This window comes from Vipera ursinii (assembly GCF_947247035.1).
Source record: "Vipera ursinii genome assembly, chromosome: 5".
Lineage (NCBI taxonomy): Eukaryota > Metazoa > Chordata > Lepidosauria > Squamata > Viperidae > Vipera > Vipera ursinii.
The window spans coordinates 32,195,076-32,210,546 of record NC_139518.1 but is presented as its reverse complement, the minus strand read 5'-3'; the positions used below and the strand labels follow the sequence as shown (position 1 = coordinate 32,210,546).

General features: G+C 36.0%; 1 protein-coding gene across 1 annotated transcript; it reads left to right on the top strand.

Annotated features, from left to right (window-relative positions):
* The first annotated feature begins 7,530 nt into the window (after positions 1-7,530).
* On the top strand, positions 7,531-11,029 carry KCNE4 (potassium voltage-gated channel subfamily E regulatory subunit 4). Its single transcript, XM_083364966.1, has 2 exons — positions 7,531-7,679; positions 8,634-11,029. The coding sequence occupies exon 2, from the start codon at positions 8,660-8,662 to the stop codon at positions 9,164-9,166; it is 507 nt and encodes a 168-aa protein (XP_083221092.1). The 5' UTR covers positions 7,531-7,679; positions 8,634-8,659; the 3' UTR covers positions 9,167-11,029.
* Positions 11,030-15,471: the final 4,442 nt, after the last annotated feature.

Below are 15,471 nucleotides of genomic sequence, written 5' to 3'. Positions count from 1 at the left end.
ATCAACAGAATTCCTTGGGTTTAGAATTGATGCACTAGGCATCCACCTTACAGAGGGAAAAATTAGGGCAATTAAATTAGCTCCAGAACCCCCCAGAATTGTAACGCAGAAATAGAAATAGCTCCCCCTGACAGCCCACCAGGGTCATCCAGTCAATCCAATGAACCCCAACAACAGCAACCACAACAACAGCCCAATAGGGAAATACCACCAGAGCCGTCTCCACACACAACAGGGTCAGAGGAGGTAGTCAATGGCGGAACTGAAGACACCTCAGCAGTTAGTATGGCCAGCAGATACCCAGTCAGGCAGCATAAACCTCCTAGCTATCTGAGGGACTATGTCAAATAGTAAATTTCATCCAGGGGGGAAGGGGTGTTGTGTCCATAGTTATGGGAGCGGTTTCCCTTCGGCGGGAAAACCTTGTGCAATCATTGGCTGTTACTTCCCGGCGGGAGATTCTGAGCCGGGGATTGGTTATGTTTGAATGGACCTAGTATATAAGGTAGGGTTCAACGGCTGCTAGCCAGTTGACCCATGTGAGTTCAAATAAAGGTTCCTTGTTATACATCGCTGTCTCCGCTCGTCATTCCGGACTTAACACAAAACATAGAAACTGGGATGAAAGGGCTCCAGAAACAATTTTTCTACTGTCAGTGCAGACAGTTGAAATGCATGATGAAACATATGTTGAGAAATATCCATTCAAATATTATGGGAAGCTTTATAAAAATGCAAGCAATTACGCAAGCATATGAGCCATGCAGTTTGCTGAATGTCTTTTTTCATTCCATTGCCCAACTATATTCCAGGTTCCAATGGGATGCTAGAATAATACCTTTGACTCAAAGCGGTTTGATGAGAGAGCTTTGTTTGAATGAATTTGTCCACATTTCTTAGCTAATGTGCAATGATAGGATCAATTTTTTGTTTTATGTTGGAAAACTATGGAACAAACACAGGATGCAAAGCTACAGAAAAAACATCCAGAAAGAATTTTTGTTTGTTCTCTGCCTGTCTTATCACAAAATTTATGAATTTGGGAGTGTGGGCAGCAAAGGAGGGAGTAGTTTGGACAAATCTGTAGTCACATGAATTTTGCTAAAAAGTTCCCACTATAGCTAATTACATTTGTTTTTGTTACAGCTGGATTGCTAGATAGTCTATTATAGCAATCTCCTTACCATCCTGAAGAAAAGCTTCTGTGTTTATTTGTTTTTCCTTGGTTTATTCAAATGTAGGCAACATACTTGGGTGAACTTTCTTTACTCCAATAATGTTCTGTAAAGCCAGAAAATGCACTAGGTTAAACAAACCTTTGGTATTAATATTTAGTTTATTAAACCCCTGCTAATCCTTTATGCAATATTTTGATGTGTGCTATGTATATGTATTAAAAAAGGCAGTTATGATAAAAAATTAAGTCAATATTAACAATATCATTGTAATGTATATGTACAGTAAAAGTAAAGTAAGATAAGTAAAACAATGCTACATCAGATCTCGGTGAGCATGAATCCAATATCAACAACTTTTGAATTATTGTGCAGGAATGAAAAAAAATTCCTATTATTCAAGTGTACATCTTGCATTAAAGAGAGATTGTGTGCAAAAGTTCTGAAAAAATAGATTTTTTGTAAAAACACTATTTTTTAACATTTAAAGAAGAGTCAAGAATTATTTAGATCTTATCCTAGGGAAATTATGATGCTATTGAGGAATCCTCATATGGTAAGAATCTAAATGGTTTTTCTCCTACACTTTTCTCTGAAAGTGATTCAGCTAAGGCAACATCTATATCATAAATCCAAAATATGGTTGATTCTCAACTATTTTCATATATTGAATCTAGATTGGTTTGTCTGATATGCAATTTCAATCAACAGAAAACAGACAGGATTATGGCAGAGAGTGAATTCTTACATTTGCTGTTTGAAAATACAATGAACAAAAACAGCTGCTAGAATGCATCCATATTTTATTAGATATTTGCCTTTCCAGCTAATTCATTCCTTTAAGTCAGTTTACAATAATGAAAACCATATAAAGCAAGCCAAGTGAAAAGAAAAGCAGAAAAGAATTTATCCTTATCCAAATTATTATGCAAAAAAGAAAAGTTTTCATTTTCATTTGGATAGTTTCTTGGATAGCTTCCATGTTAGCTATTTAATCTAGAAAAGTCATCATTCATATTTTAAAACCCTAATACAGTGTATTTCTGTTTTTAAGGCATTATCTGTGACAATTAAAATAATATATACAAAATAATATATACAAAAAATGCAATTGCATAATTAGTCTGTTCAGTGAAAAAAAATTGTGGAAGCTTTTCAGAACTTTTTTTTAACATTCATTCATATCCAATTCTTGGAGACTGCCTGAACAAGTCCCTGACGTTTTCTTGGCAAGGTCTTTCAGAAATGGTTTGCCATTGCTTCCTTCCTGGGGCTGAGACAAAGTGACTATCCCAAGATAGGTAGGACTAAAATGTACGGTCTCCTGGCTTCTTATCTTATGCCTTTAATTACGGTACTACACCAAACTGGCTCTCATAGAACTACTTTAAATACTTTCAGAGCCAATGTGCCTTCAATTAAATGTATCCTCCACCTTTGACCCTCTTTCTACAGTTCTACCGGCTGTGTACTCTCTTAATTTAAACAAGTACTCAATTTTCTTGCATTGAATTAAGTTTCTATTTATATGGTAAGGACTTGGCATATTTAATCTAATTTGGGAAACTTTTAATGGCAGTTAGAAAAGGTAAAATGCTTCAAGGACAAATATATAATTAAACAATTGGAAGAATGATAACCAGTAGCTTAACTGTCCTTTGAAAAATTACTAATTCTTAACAGGGTATAGAAATCAAATACTTGAATAACATCAGAATTCATTTTAAAAATTTATTCAACTAATCTGGATCATTAAAATATGCATAGAAAGTGTCCTGAATCAGTGAGAATTGATTTGATAATCTGAATGACACTGAATCATTCTGATATTTTTTTTAAAAAAATTGCAATAAGCAAAAAAATATTTTATCCTTGGTAACTTTGAATAGGGAGCAATCAGAAACAACTGATAGTTATACTGCATTCTAGCCAGTATGTGTCTTAGCTTACTGTGGATGCTTGATTAGATTTATTTAGTACTTATTAAAAATAAAGATTATTTATACATATTCAGAGGAATGGGGGTAGCTATAATAGCACTATGTATTGTATCAGCTCATATCAGCTTCCATCTATTCAGGTTTTCCACATGATTGTGGTCCCTCCACAGATAGAGAAAGCATTCAGATGGTGACCTTCCTTATGTAATGAAAATAAATTATCCTCACTTTTATTAATATCAAAAGAAAAAATGTCTTAAAATTACAATAATATAATCTAAATTATTTCTAAAGATAATTTATTTCTTAGTATTCCAGTCTTACTTTCTGTTTCTTGTTTCTTTGCATGGAAACTAGATTTCACAATAATTTTACAAGTTACCAGATGGACTGAGAAGAAAAAATTACTTATTCTCTAATAAGTATTAAAATATTTCTTCAAATATCTACTAGTCATTTGCAGGAATTTGGCAGCTCCTCAGTATCCACTAGGATTGAACTCTGAGGCACTGGCATCTGATGAATTGTCCACAATGTGACAATAAGCTCAATCTAGATGGAACACAGATGTTTCTATGCTCACACAGACTGGTGAGGACAAGTAATGATAGCAAGGCATCATGGCATCTTGCCCTCTGTGAAGACTGGAAATCCTGGAAGCCAGGATGAGATCACAAATCCTACCAGTGGGAAATCACCTGTCATTCAATTCCAGAAGTATTGCAAAACTTACTTTGTAATATTTCTTCTGAAATGATTGTTGACTGGCTCAGCTTCCTGGAGTTCAAGTGTATTGCCAAAACATAGAGCCATTGCAGTAAATTCAGATTAATGTAGCACTTGCATGGGAAAGGGTATTTGAGGGGTCTTCTCTACGATATCACTTTTTCCTTGCTCATTAAATCTTTATTTATAATCTTCATTCTAATACTTATTTTACCCTATTGCACTTAGACTATTTAACCAATTTTTCATGCCTAAAATTTCTAATCTCTTCTTCCTTCCTTTTGTAACATATAGTATGTTTAACTTATTCAGATCTTTGACTTAAGAAAGTCTTTTTCAGTTACTCTAGTTTTTATTTGGTCTTCCTCATTCTTTTGGAATGATTCATGATTCAGTTTCCTTTGGAAGCTTGTTTTTGGTATATTTTTGTTTAAAATGGGTGTCTCTCTTTTTTCTTACATTTTCATCCCAATAAGCAGTAGTCTTCCCCCAGTTCCTAAAAAAATTCACTGTTATTATATTGTAGCATCAGTAGAGAATTTAAGGTAGCGCAGGCTAATTCTGAAGAGGTGGTCTTAATAATAAGTTACTATGGTCAATATGTCATGTAACTTGAAAAATTTGGTGTATTTTCATTTCCTCATAAAGAATGAACTTTTCTACAAACACTATTCTATAAGTAGAATAGGCCTTTTCAACTCTTGAGGGAGTTTTCTGGTTGCTCCATTGGCTTACTTCCCAGAGCATTTTAACTGCTTCTTCAGTTCTTCCTCCTCCTCATTTGATGGGGAAGAGCTCAGAGCTGCTTGCTGATCTTATTTGGAATTTTTTTTAAAAAAATAAGGATAAAAATGATTTCATTTAGAATACTGACATTTTAAAGTGGGCTTCTAATTAGTTGACAAACCTGTCCATGTCACAAGTTTGCATGTTCAGTTCACATTCATTGGCAAACCCGTTGAACAATCTACCAAACATCCTTGCAGCAAATTATGTTGTACAGATCCAGAAAGTGAAGTCAGCTTAGGATTCAATGTGAGGGGGGGGGGCATTCAGAAATTTGGATTAATTAAACAAACCTCATTTAAGTATTTAAGATACATAAGAGAGCATTATAAATATGGCTATTGTGTAGTAATCATTCCAGGGCAAGATAATTCAATTTACTGCCAAGAGATGTACCCAGAATGAAGCTATAACCCAAAGTTTCATCACCCACTTTAAGCCACAAGGGAGTGAGGGTATGGCAGATTTAAAATTTGTACTTCCTTGTATTCTAAATTCCATCCAAATCTGAGGCAAACATTTTACAGTTCGTATAAGGAATCTTCAGTCTAGGATTTTCTTTCCTATCTTAACCACCCTCCTACTAGTAAAGAACTCAGTTTTTGGTTATTCAGCAATATCAAATTCCATTTCATATTGCTGTTCTCTATGGATATTATCTAAGTTAGGCAACAATTTACTGTCTGATTCAATGTATTTAATAATGGTGACTTTATGATGAAGAACAATCCCCACACATATTTCTGCATATATATTTATTAGCAAACCAATAAATAACAGAAATAAGTTAGGGGTTATCTAAATTTTCAGTGCCCCAAGTCTCTGAAATTTAAAGTGAAAAATTGTACTTTTTCTTCACTTTTTTAAAATCACGGATTCCTGAATGTGCTTTAAATAATATAGTTTAACCAACATAGAAATCCTTGAGCAATGCGGTTGGCTTTGGAATGTAGGCTTGAGAGAAAAAATCTTCTATTTAGCAATTATTTTGAGTTGGATGGTATTCCAGGATGATAAAATTCAGAACATGTGTTCCTGGTTGCTTTATTTAAAAACAAACAAACAAAAAACAAACAAAGACTTGAGTTTTATATCTTTCTTGAGTGTGGATACTGAAAGTATGAGTGGTTTGAAAACTATTTTTCCCTCCTTTTATTCCCGCCTTTTAATATTGCCGATGTGGCACATAATTAGATAATCAATTGTTCAAGAATGTAGAATATGCTGTGATGCCAGGGTTTCATTCTGGAGGAATAGATTTTATGCTTGTCTGGATTTTATATGTTTTGAACCACTGACCACCTGAATGAAGCCAATGGTATATTGGCTATTCACTAACTAACTAACTAACTACTAACTACACAAACAAACAAACAAACAAATAAATAAATAAATTTGTGCATACTTGTTGAAGACTTAACTAATTTGGGGGTATCAGCTACATCCTAATCACTGGCCTTATTTCTGCTTACAACTGTGTTAAAGTAATCCTGTTCTGTATTCACAGTTCTATTGAACTAAATAGTTGCATGTATATATAACAATTGGGGAGAGAGTTTTATGAATAAACCAGTTTTGTGTACATCAAATTTTATTAAAATGTAGTTGAAACATCAGAAGTTGAAATATTCATTAGGAGCTTATGTTCTAAATTTTTCCTGTATTTAAGCCAAAACTTGGCATTTTTCTCACTTTCCCTGAACAAGCTGGCTTTCTGCAACATAGCGCTCCAGCTTGGCTTGTGAATGCCTTCCCTTATGTCCTGATAAGTCAGCTTCCCCAGGCAGAGGAGAAAGACTGTGAGTTATTGGCTTAGCTTTAATATGTAAGAAAATGTAAAAACTGTGCCTCATCAGTGGACTAAAACAGCTAGATAACAGCCCTTCCTTCCTTCCAATATTCTTCATTTCAGAAACAAAATGGAATTGTGGGAAGCACATCCTTTATAGTATTAAACATTTGACAATAGGGATTTTTAAAATTTTTTAATATTTTATCATTGGGGCTTTAGTTTATTTTTTTTAACATTTGTATTATTGTCTTTTATTGTTGTTAGCCGCCCTGAGTCCTTCAGGAGATAGGGCGGCATATAAGTCCCAAAAATAAATAAATAAAAAATAAAATCAAAGTTTTTGGTTCATATTTTGCAAATAACTCAGAAATTTACCACAGACCTTGATCTATTTTCTCCCGTCCACTGCTTCATATATCACTACTTGATATATTTTTCTATACAAATGTGTGTTGGTTATTGACATGATCTGCTTATGATTTGGTTCCCATGGCAACATCACCTGCATGTTGTCTAATAAAAGATGCTACTGATTATTTTCATGATTATTTTCATAATTACCCTAAGCACCTTACATTTTACAACCACATTTAAGTGGAATGTAGTCCAGGTTGCAACTCCAAACCATTTTATGCTGTTTTGTGATTTTTACTAAAGAAACAAATCCCACAAAATCAAATGGGTTATGGTAGTACTGTAAACCGAGCCATCCTAACTGTAACCCTGCAAGTCTTAGTGGGCCTTTTTGTCTGATCCAAGGGATGGATTAAATTTAAGATTTGATAGCTTTAATTTAAATGCAGTCAAACTTTTCTGTAAATTATAAAGGCCATCTGCAAGAGTACTAGGAAGGAAGCAGTGCTTACACATAGCCATGAAAGGGTTTTTCTGCTGATAACAATCCACTGTGCATACAAGTCACATAATTCATCCACAAAGTGTCAGTACTTGACCGAAGTTTTGTGTCCAAACTTTCTAGCATTGGCCTTTGTTTAGGAAAGAATGACTCAGCCATCCCACTGTTCTTCATTTTGCAGATGTGTGAGGAATTTAACCAGTTAAAACTGTGAGGCCACTTCAGTTTGTGGGCTGACTCTAGCATGAAGCTATTATATGGTCTGGGTCACATGACATAACATTTCATCCAAGCAAGTCTATTAATTCTGGCAGCAGCCAGAGAAAGTTTCAGAGCTTCTGGAATCCGGCAGACGTACTGTTTCCTTAGGGCTTTGGGAAGCACAGCATTATTTGCAGGCTCACGTAAGTTGTTGAGCATTTCTTTTTTTATTATTTAAGGCACTGAATATAATAATGCTTTTCCATTGTTTCAGAGTTGGTAAACTATGTGATGCTTCACTACAATAACTGGTTTGGTTGTAAACCAACTCTGTTTCTCCTTCTTGAATTTCAGAAGTGCTTTTTCAGTCATTCATTGCTATGTATTTTGATGTAAAGAAATCTTTGGATATAACTGGAAATACTGCTTCAGTGGAAATTTTGGTTTGCAAAATTCTGTGTTTTTAAACTAAATGGTCCAAAAATCACAATAATCTCCATTAGCGCTTAGGCTGTGTAAAATGTCATCAACTTGTCTTAATACATTTAATGGGGAAGGCTGAGTAGGATGGGAAAAAGAAAAAGGAGAGTCAGTGTAGTATAATTAAAGTATTGGACTTGGACTGTAGAGAACCAAATTCAAGCCTATTACCTGCTCATTCAGGGGGTAGTGAAATTATTGCTCAGGGAACAAAATTAAGCAGTACTTTTCCAATCTACTAGTAGGTCTGTCAGCTGCTGTACTGTACATATTTTCATAAAACTGATGATTTGCATTATAATAAGTTATAGCAGTGGCTCACTAGCACTTAGATTTCATACTTTACATGCAGATATTCCTGGATTCAATTTTTGCTGTCTTCAGTTTTAGAAGATCAGGCAACTGATATTAAAGACTTGTTCCTGAGATTCTGAGAATTGTCTAAGTGGACAATGTAACAGTAGGTTACATAAAGGAAGAATAAGTTTTGGTGATGTACGAGACAGTTTATTATGTATATTATGAAGCTACTTCCCATGAAATCTTATCAAATGTTCATAGATGATCATTTGGCATATCTCAATAACCAACAAATAACTATAAATTCACATATGCATTAGGATCAATTTCCTATTATCATTCCTTGATATTCATGCCTTGACCTCTCACTTCTCCAGGATCCAGCCTTCTTCCAAAAGCTTTGATGTTTGCAATGGATCGTCCTAACACAACACAGTCCATGCCGGCTGTTGAAAACTCTGGCTCTGTTGCTTCCGTGTCTGAAAAGAATGGAAGTAGTGGCAATGAATACTTTTATATCCTGATTGTCATGACCTTCTATGGAATCTTCTTAATGGGAATCATGCTAGGCTATATGAACTCCAAGAGGAAAGAAAAGAAATCTAACTTGCTGCTCCTCTATAAAGATGAGCAGAGGAAATGGGGACAAGCTGTAAAGTCTCTGCCAACAGTCTCGGGACTGAGGTCTGTCCAGTTTCCAGTGATGATCAGTATGCTACAAGACAGCATGGTACCAGCTTTTTCCTGCACCTTGTGTTCTGTGGAGGGAAGCAGTGAATCTTCCTTGCCAGATGTTCACCTCACTATTGAAGAAGAAATGCCTGTTGATGAACTAGGAGAATTAACTGAAACAGCCCTGCTCAAGGACAGTAGTGAAGGTTCTTCAGAAACCATCCATCAACATTCCTAGCATTTCCAGGCTCTGAAGACCTTTTGAAAACTTATAATCAGTTTTGCTTCTGCCGTTGATCCATCCATTACCAGGATGGGTCATTATGTTGTTGGAAGTTTGAAAGAAAAGTAATAAGCCCAAATATAATATAAGACAGAATGGCTTGATTACTAAAGTCAGAGAAGGATTTTTTTTTTCTCTGAAGGAAATATCCTGGCCTTCCTTCAGCTTATTTCTGAATGTACAAATGTGAAAGTAGTGGTGATATATATGTGCCTGTTTTATGAATAACCAGTGATTTGACAACTAATGTCACAAATATTTTACCCTATTAAATGTCTCAATGAGACATTCTAGTCTAAAAGCGACTAGCAGCAACAATAAATGCAAAAATCAATCTTTGCATCACTCAGTGACTAAGCAGCAGCCCACTTGAATGAATTCCTAACTTTCAGATATGTATAATTGTGTAGAAGTAAGTTTATACAGATATCTGAGCAGCAACTGGGAAGGGGGCATGATAATGAAATGGCATGAAACTTTTAACTTCTAAGTATATATAGTAACAGCAAACAAAAATAATTGCTATTTTTTATTTGTTACTTGTTTATCCCAATAGAATGGCTGTGGAAGTACGGTAAATCCTACATTAATGTAAATTTCTAGATCAGTAAGCATTGTACAAAACTGATAAATTAGTTCTGTTTAATAGCTCAACATCCTGTTCATTCTGAACAAGTCAAGAATCACAAAAAAGACCAGGGGCTATAATGCCCAATTAAGATATAACTGCACAGAAAGCAGGTGTGGTATGGACTCTCATTGCACTCTTCATTGATCCATAATGAGTAGAAAACGTTGATTACAAACATGGTGAGTTTCTCATTCTGGATTTCTGGTTTAAATAATGATATATTCGTATTAGAAAGAATTCAAACTATAGCTCTGGAATTTTTATGATCATTTGTTACAGTACTTTACAAATACTTATATTGGTTAAAATGTTACATTGAGTTTAAAAAGTTATAAACGTAACAGTGATCCCAAAATTCATTAATGCTAGCTTGCATTGCACTGAACATCAAAACTGGGCTTATAAGTATGAGAACAAAAACACTGCCAAAACTCTTGAGTTTTCCAAGTTAAATAGTGCAGAAAGATATGTATTGCCATGGGATACAGTCTGTAAAAACAGAAAGGGGATAGGCACAAATGAGATAAAAGTCCTACTTTTCACTTCTATTTTAAGGCATTAGTTCTAATTTGAGTTTCAACAGAGCTAAACAACTTTATTGATCAAAGAATATTGTCATTTTGTCTGCCTGATGTCACCAAAATCATTATGTTATAGGAACCTTGTTTGTTCATTGATGAGTGGCTACAAATCTCATTAAATTCAATATATATGTTGTTATTAATTTTGCTGACAGTCTTATGAGAACAAACTTGGGGTTACTATATTACAAGAAGGACTGTTTTCAAAATTCTTAAATGCCAAACTATGTTTGCATTTTGTCTGGAATCACTTGAATTCTGAAATTGTACTATTCAAATTGAAAAATGAGTTGATATATTTTTCCATTACTTTTTCTTCATTTATTATGAAACATGTATTGGTGACTCTCTATTCTTTTCAGTTTGATTCAAAAGTCAATTGTGTATATACTTTGATACCACACTGTATATATTTGAATTGTATTTATTTTTTTTCTTTTATTAATCCTCATTTTATTTAAATAAAAATATAAAGATAACTTTTTGTTATTTTTATGTTAGATTTCTGTGAACAAAGCTACTTCTCTCTTCTTTTTTACCTTCAGCAAACCATTTCATGTACTTTCCCATACTTCTCACTGGAATTATAGGATCAGGTTTGTTTTAAAGGGCAGTATCAGCTGTGACTCTTCTAACACATGTCATTCATCCAGCTTAACCACAAGAAAATTTCAGACTACTTTGTGCTTTAAGTCTATGACAAGCATATTGTTCAAAACAGAGTTTGTGTGTCTGAACCATTTGTTGTTTATTTGTTTGGTTTGTTGGTTGTGATCAGCAGTAAATAGTAGGCCTACCATATTAGGCTGCAGAAAACCAAATAAACACTAAGTGACAACAGAGAGTAAAGATGACTTTAATCCTTTGCTGCCATCTAAAGGTCCCTTAGATTTTTGCAGCCCTAATATGTTATAATGCAAATGGTTCAATGTATTTTGTTAGTTTTTCATGAGCATTGCCATCATTCCCAACAGCCTTTTTTGCAATTCTCTAGCACAATAGATTTGGATTTTTTTAAAAAAAAAATTAAAAATCAGTTCTATGGGAGTAACCATATCTCCTAATAAGCTGCATTGTTTTCCCCTGCTATTTCTTGCACATCAACCTGCTATTAAAGACAATATAATAGGCTGATTTTGTGCCTTGTATTAAATGATAAATCCTTAAAATAAGCAAGGATTTCTACATATGAAGGAGGAGAGGCAAGTGGTTATTCTTCCCATCTCATTGATCACTTGGACTGGGCATGATACAGCATGTAAATCAGTTTTCTTACCTGGAGCTCTCTATATAAACTCTCTGTGCTTAAATCTATGTAGGGTGGATACTTCCAGTGAAACACACTTGAAGGGCTAGACTGGGGCAAGGTGCTTTAGGCAGAAAAAAACTTAAATAGAAAACATGTGACTCTGGTAAGGACTGAGTCACTTCACTTGCTAGAATACCTTTGATTCAGTTTTTGGTGGTGGCAAAAACTTGACAGGAAAGCCTGCAGTTAGAAGGCAATATGTGCAATTTGTATAGAAAGTTCTCCACATGGCTCTACCTAGAGGGCAGGACCTTAGAAGACTTCCACAGAAAGAATCTACCAGTTTGAAAGCAGCTTTGAACCTCTGTGATCCTAGTGTCAGCCGCATTCAAAAACTGAGCCAATTGTGACTGTAAATTTGAAACTGCAGTAAAGTCCTCTGTCTCTGAGATACTGTCTCTGGGAATTCATGGGGAATGTGTCTCTCACTTGCAACCCTCCCTCCCTCGCTCCTTCTTCTGGTTTTCAGGCCTCTCAGGGGAAACTTAGTTTGACCCATTTTCAGTTTTCTCTCGTAGAAATCCCTGGGATCTTTTTCCGCAAATGGCCAGACAGTGCACATTGTATGAAATAAGTAAATGGATGTGAACAAGACAAAAGGCATTTACTTCAGCCTCCTTTTTTATAGGGAGTGGTCAGTTAGAAGATTACTGTCTTGCAGTAGCTAAGGTCTTGATAACGATTTTTGTTCTTTGTTCTCAGTGCTGTGAGGGTAGCAGAAGAGAAAATGCTCACATATTGTCTTCAAACTGTTCTTGAAGCCTCGAAGACTGGATGCAATAATGGCGGGGGAGGCAGGAATGGCTCAGATAACCTTGAAAGGCCAAGCTGATGTGAGACTGCAGCTTGACAAGGCCAGCCCTTTCTTAAAGTAAACTATAACAGCCAGTGAGTCTGGCGTGCTTATTAAATGTCTTTTGCTCAAAGATGACAAGCAGGCAGCCGGCAGCCAGGCATCTGCAGACTTTCAGGATGAGAGACAAGACATGACTAGTTAACCCCCAATTTGGAAATCTTCCAACAGTGGGGGAAGGTGGTAATAATGCTGACACTGAAAACATGGACAAGGAGAGGCAGAAAGTGGGATGAGGGAAATCAGCAGGAAAAGTGTGGCTGCCACAATGTTGCCTAAAGAGCAGTGATTTCTGACAGTTTCTGTTCCTCATAAATGGGAATGGACAGTCCATGGAGTAAATAATTTTAACACAATTAAGGGATAGAAAAATAGTTATAAGACTTCAGCATTCTTGGACTCATAATAGGTGCTTAGGATAATTGAATTTAATACAAAGCACACATTGCTATATCCAACTACGAGTAGCTGATGAAAAAAAAAATATGATTATACCGACAAAGATCCTTATTAGGCTCCTCTGATTATACCAAAGTTTCATCATTTTCTTGCTAACATTTTAAAATTTCCCTTACTAATGAACTTATACTTTAGGTGAAATGATAATCTAGAATTATTTTAGATTTTAATTGTTGTAGGTGTTTTTTATGCATACACAGTCACACAGAGAATATGTGAACATAAAAACTAATGGGGAAGAGACTGCTTACAAAACAATTATAATAAGATGAGCAGCCACTGTAAAATCCATTGTTTGGTAGCAAAGCGATGGCTAAAATCTGCCTTCATCCTTTTTCCCAGGAAGCCAATTTGCATATTTAACTTTGTTTAAAATAATGCTCCATGGTTGCTATAGGAAACATAGGAAGCAGTGTTCATGGTCTCAGACCTCTCTTCCTGCAAGACACGTCAATAGCATTTTTCAAACTATTCATGAATGCCTGTTGTTACAGATGCACTTAAATAAAATGCCATAGGTTATAATTCAAGAAAAAAAGGGAAGGACTCTGTAGTTGTTTAATAGCAATGTACTCAGAGTTCTCTGTCATGCTTCACTAATGGATAAATGGCAGAACAGACAACAATGCAAGATTCCAAATTTACATAAACTAATATGAGTGAATGGTATAAAGCTCATCTTAAATTTAATCAAAGTTATATGAAATTCTGCTTTTGCCCTTTGATAGTTATGGAAGAATACCATGTGTTATGGAGCTGATAGTTGCTTAGGTGTTCTGATCTGGATGACCATCACATGGCCCTAGAAGAAGCCCCCACCCCAAGGAAGTCTTGAACTGATCAGCCAGACGCTTCAACCATGCTATTGTAAAGTAAGAAGTAACATTTTGTTTGAGTGCAGAAACACCCGGCAAGGCCCTAAGGCAGAAATAGGCAACATACCACATGCAGGCTGCATACATTTCCAGGACCTGAATAGCTTGTCATCAATATTCAACCACAAAATAACCAAATTTTATTGACAAAAGGTCAGTCTGTTTCTGGTTTTTATAAGTGGAAGTAGCAATAGGAATAGCACATAGACTTATATACTGCTTCTCAGTGCTTTATAGCATTCTCTAAGTGGTTTACAAGGTTAGCATATTGTCCCCAACAATCTGGGTCCTCATTTTACGACCTCAGAAAGATGGAAGGCTGAGTCAATCTTGAGCCAGTGAGAATCGAATTGCCAAACTGCTGGCAGCAGAAGTCAGTAGAAGTAGCCTGCAGTATTGCATTTTAACCACTATGCCACCAGGGAAAACAGAACATCTAGGGTGTTTTCACTTAGACCTATATCGTAATCTGTACCTTAAAACAGGGCTTTTCAACCTTTTCACTGATTGTACCACTTTTAGGATAAGGCACTATCCGAGTATCACCAGTCACCCAGCAAGGTGTCAAAAACTTCAGCAAAAAAAAAGGAAAAAATGATAAAGTGCAGGTAGTCCTCAACTTACAACAATTTGCTTAGTGACTGTTCAAAGTTACAACAGCACTGAAAAAAGTGACTTATGACCATTTTTCACACTTATGACTGTTGCAGCATCCCCAGGGTTATGTGATTTACATTTGGATGCTTCGCAACTGATTCACACTTATGACATTCAGTGTCCCAAGGGTCATGTGATCACTTTTTGACAAGTGGAGTCAATGGCTGGGGGGGCATGGCCAGCTCATCACTCAGGTTGCAGGGTGCCTGTGTGGGGGAAATTCATGGGTCTCTGGTAGAGGGGGGTGGGACTGGGGTGGGTGTCTTCCCTCCCTCTCTCCCATTGTCCCTTCCTTTCTTCTTTCCTTTCTTCCTTTCCTTCTTCTCACCTTTCACCCTTTCCTTTCTCTTTCCTTCTTTCCTCACCTTTCTCCCTCTCTTTTCCTACTCACTCTTTTTCCTTGCTTTCTTTCACATTTCTCTCTTTCCTTTCCTTTCCTTTCCTTCCCTTTTTCATCTATTTATTTCTTTTCCTTCCCTTCCCCATCTACGTACTTTCCCTTTCCCTCCCTCCCCATTTGGTCAGCCGGTAAAATTGTCTGACAGATCCCTCCCTTTACCAGTCACTGGGTAGAAAAGTCGGGCCGAGACTGGGCAAAGATTGTGGATACTGTCAGAATCCATTTATATCATATTCATAAATGTATGTTTAAAACATTATTCCATGGATTCTGCCATGTCCCGAAGACGAGGGAACGGATGTGTATTGAGCCGGTATTAGGCATTTCAAAGGAAAAGAGAAGCCTTTTGAACTGGGGAAACAAAAGGGGGGGCTAGCATCTGGCTTGTGTCACGGAAGAAAGCAATAAACATAAAAGGTCCTAAGTTCCTTTTTCCCACGAGAGGGATGATACGAGGTAAATGATGGGGGACTGACCAAATGGGGTTAAGGGGGG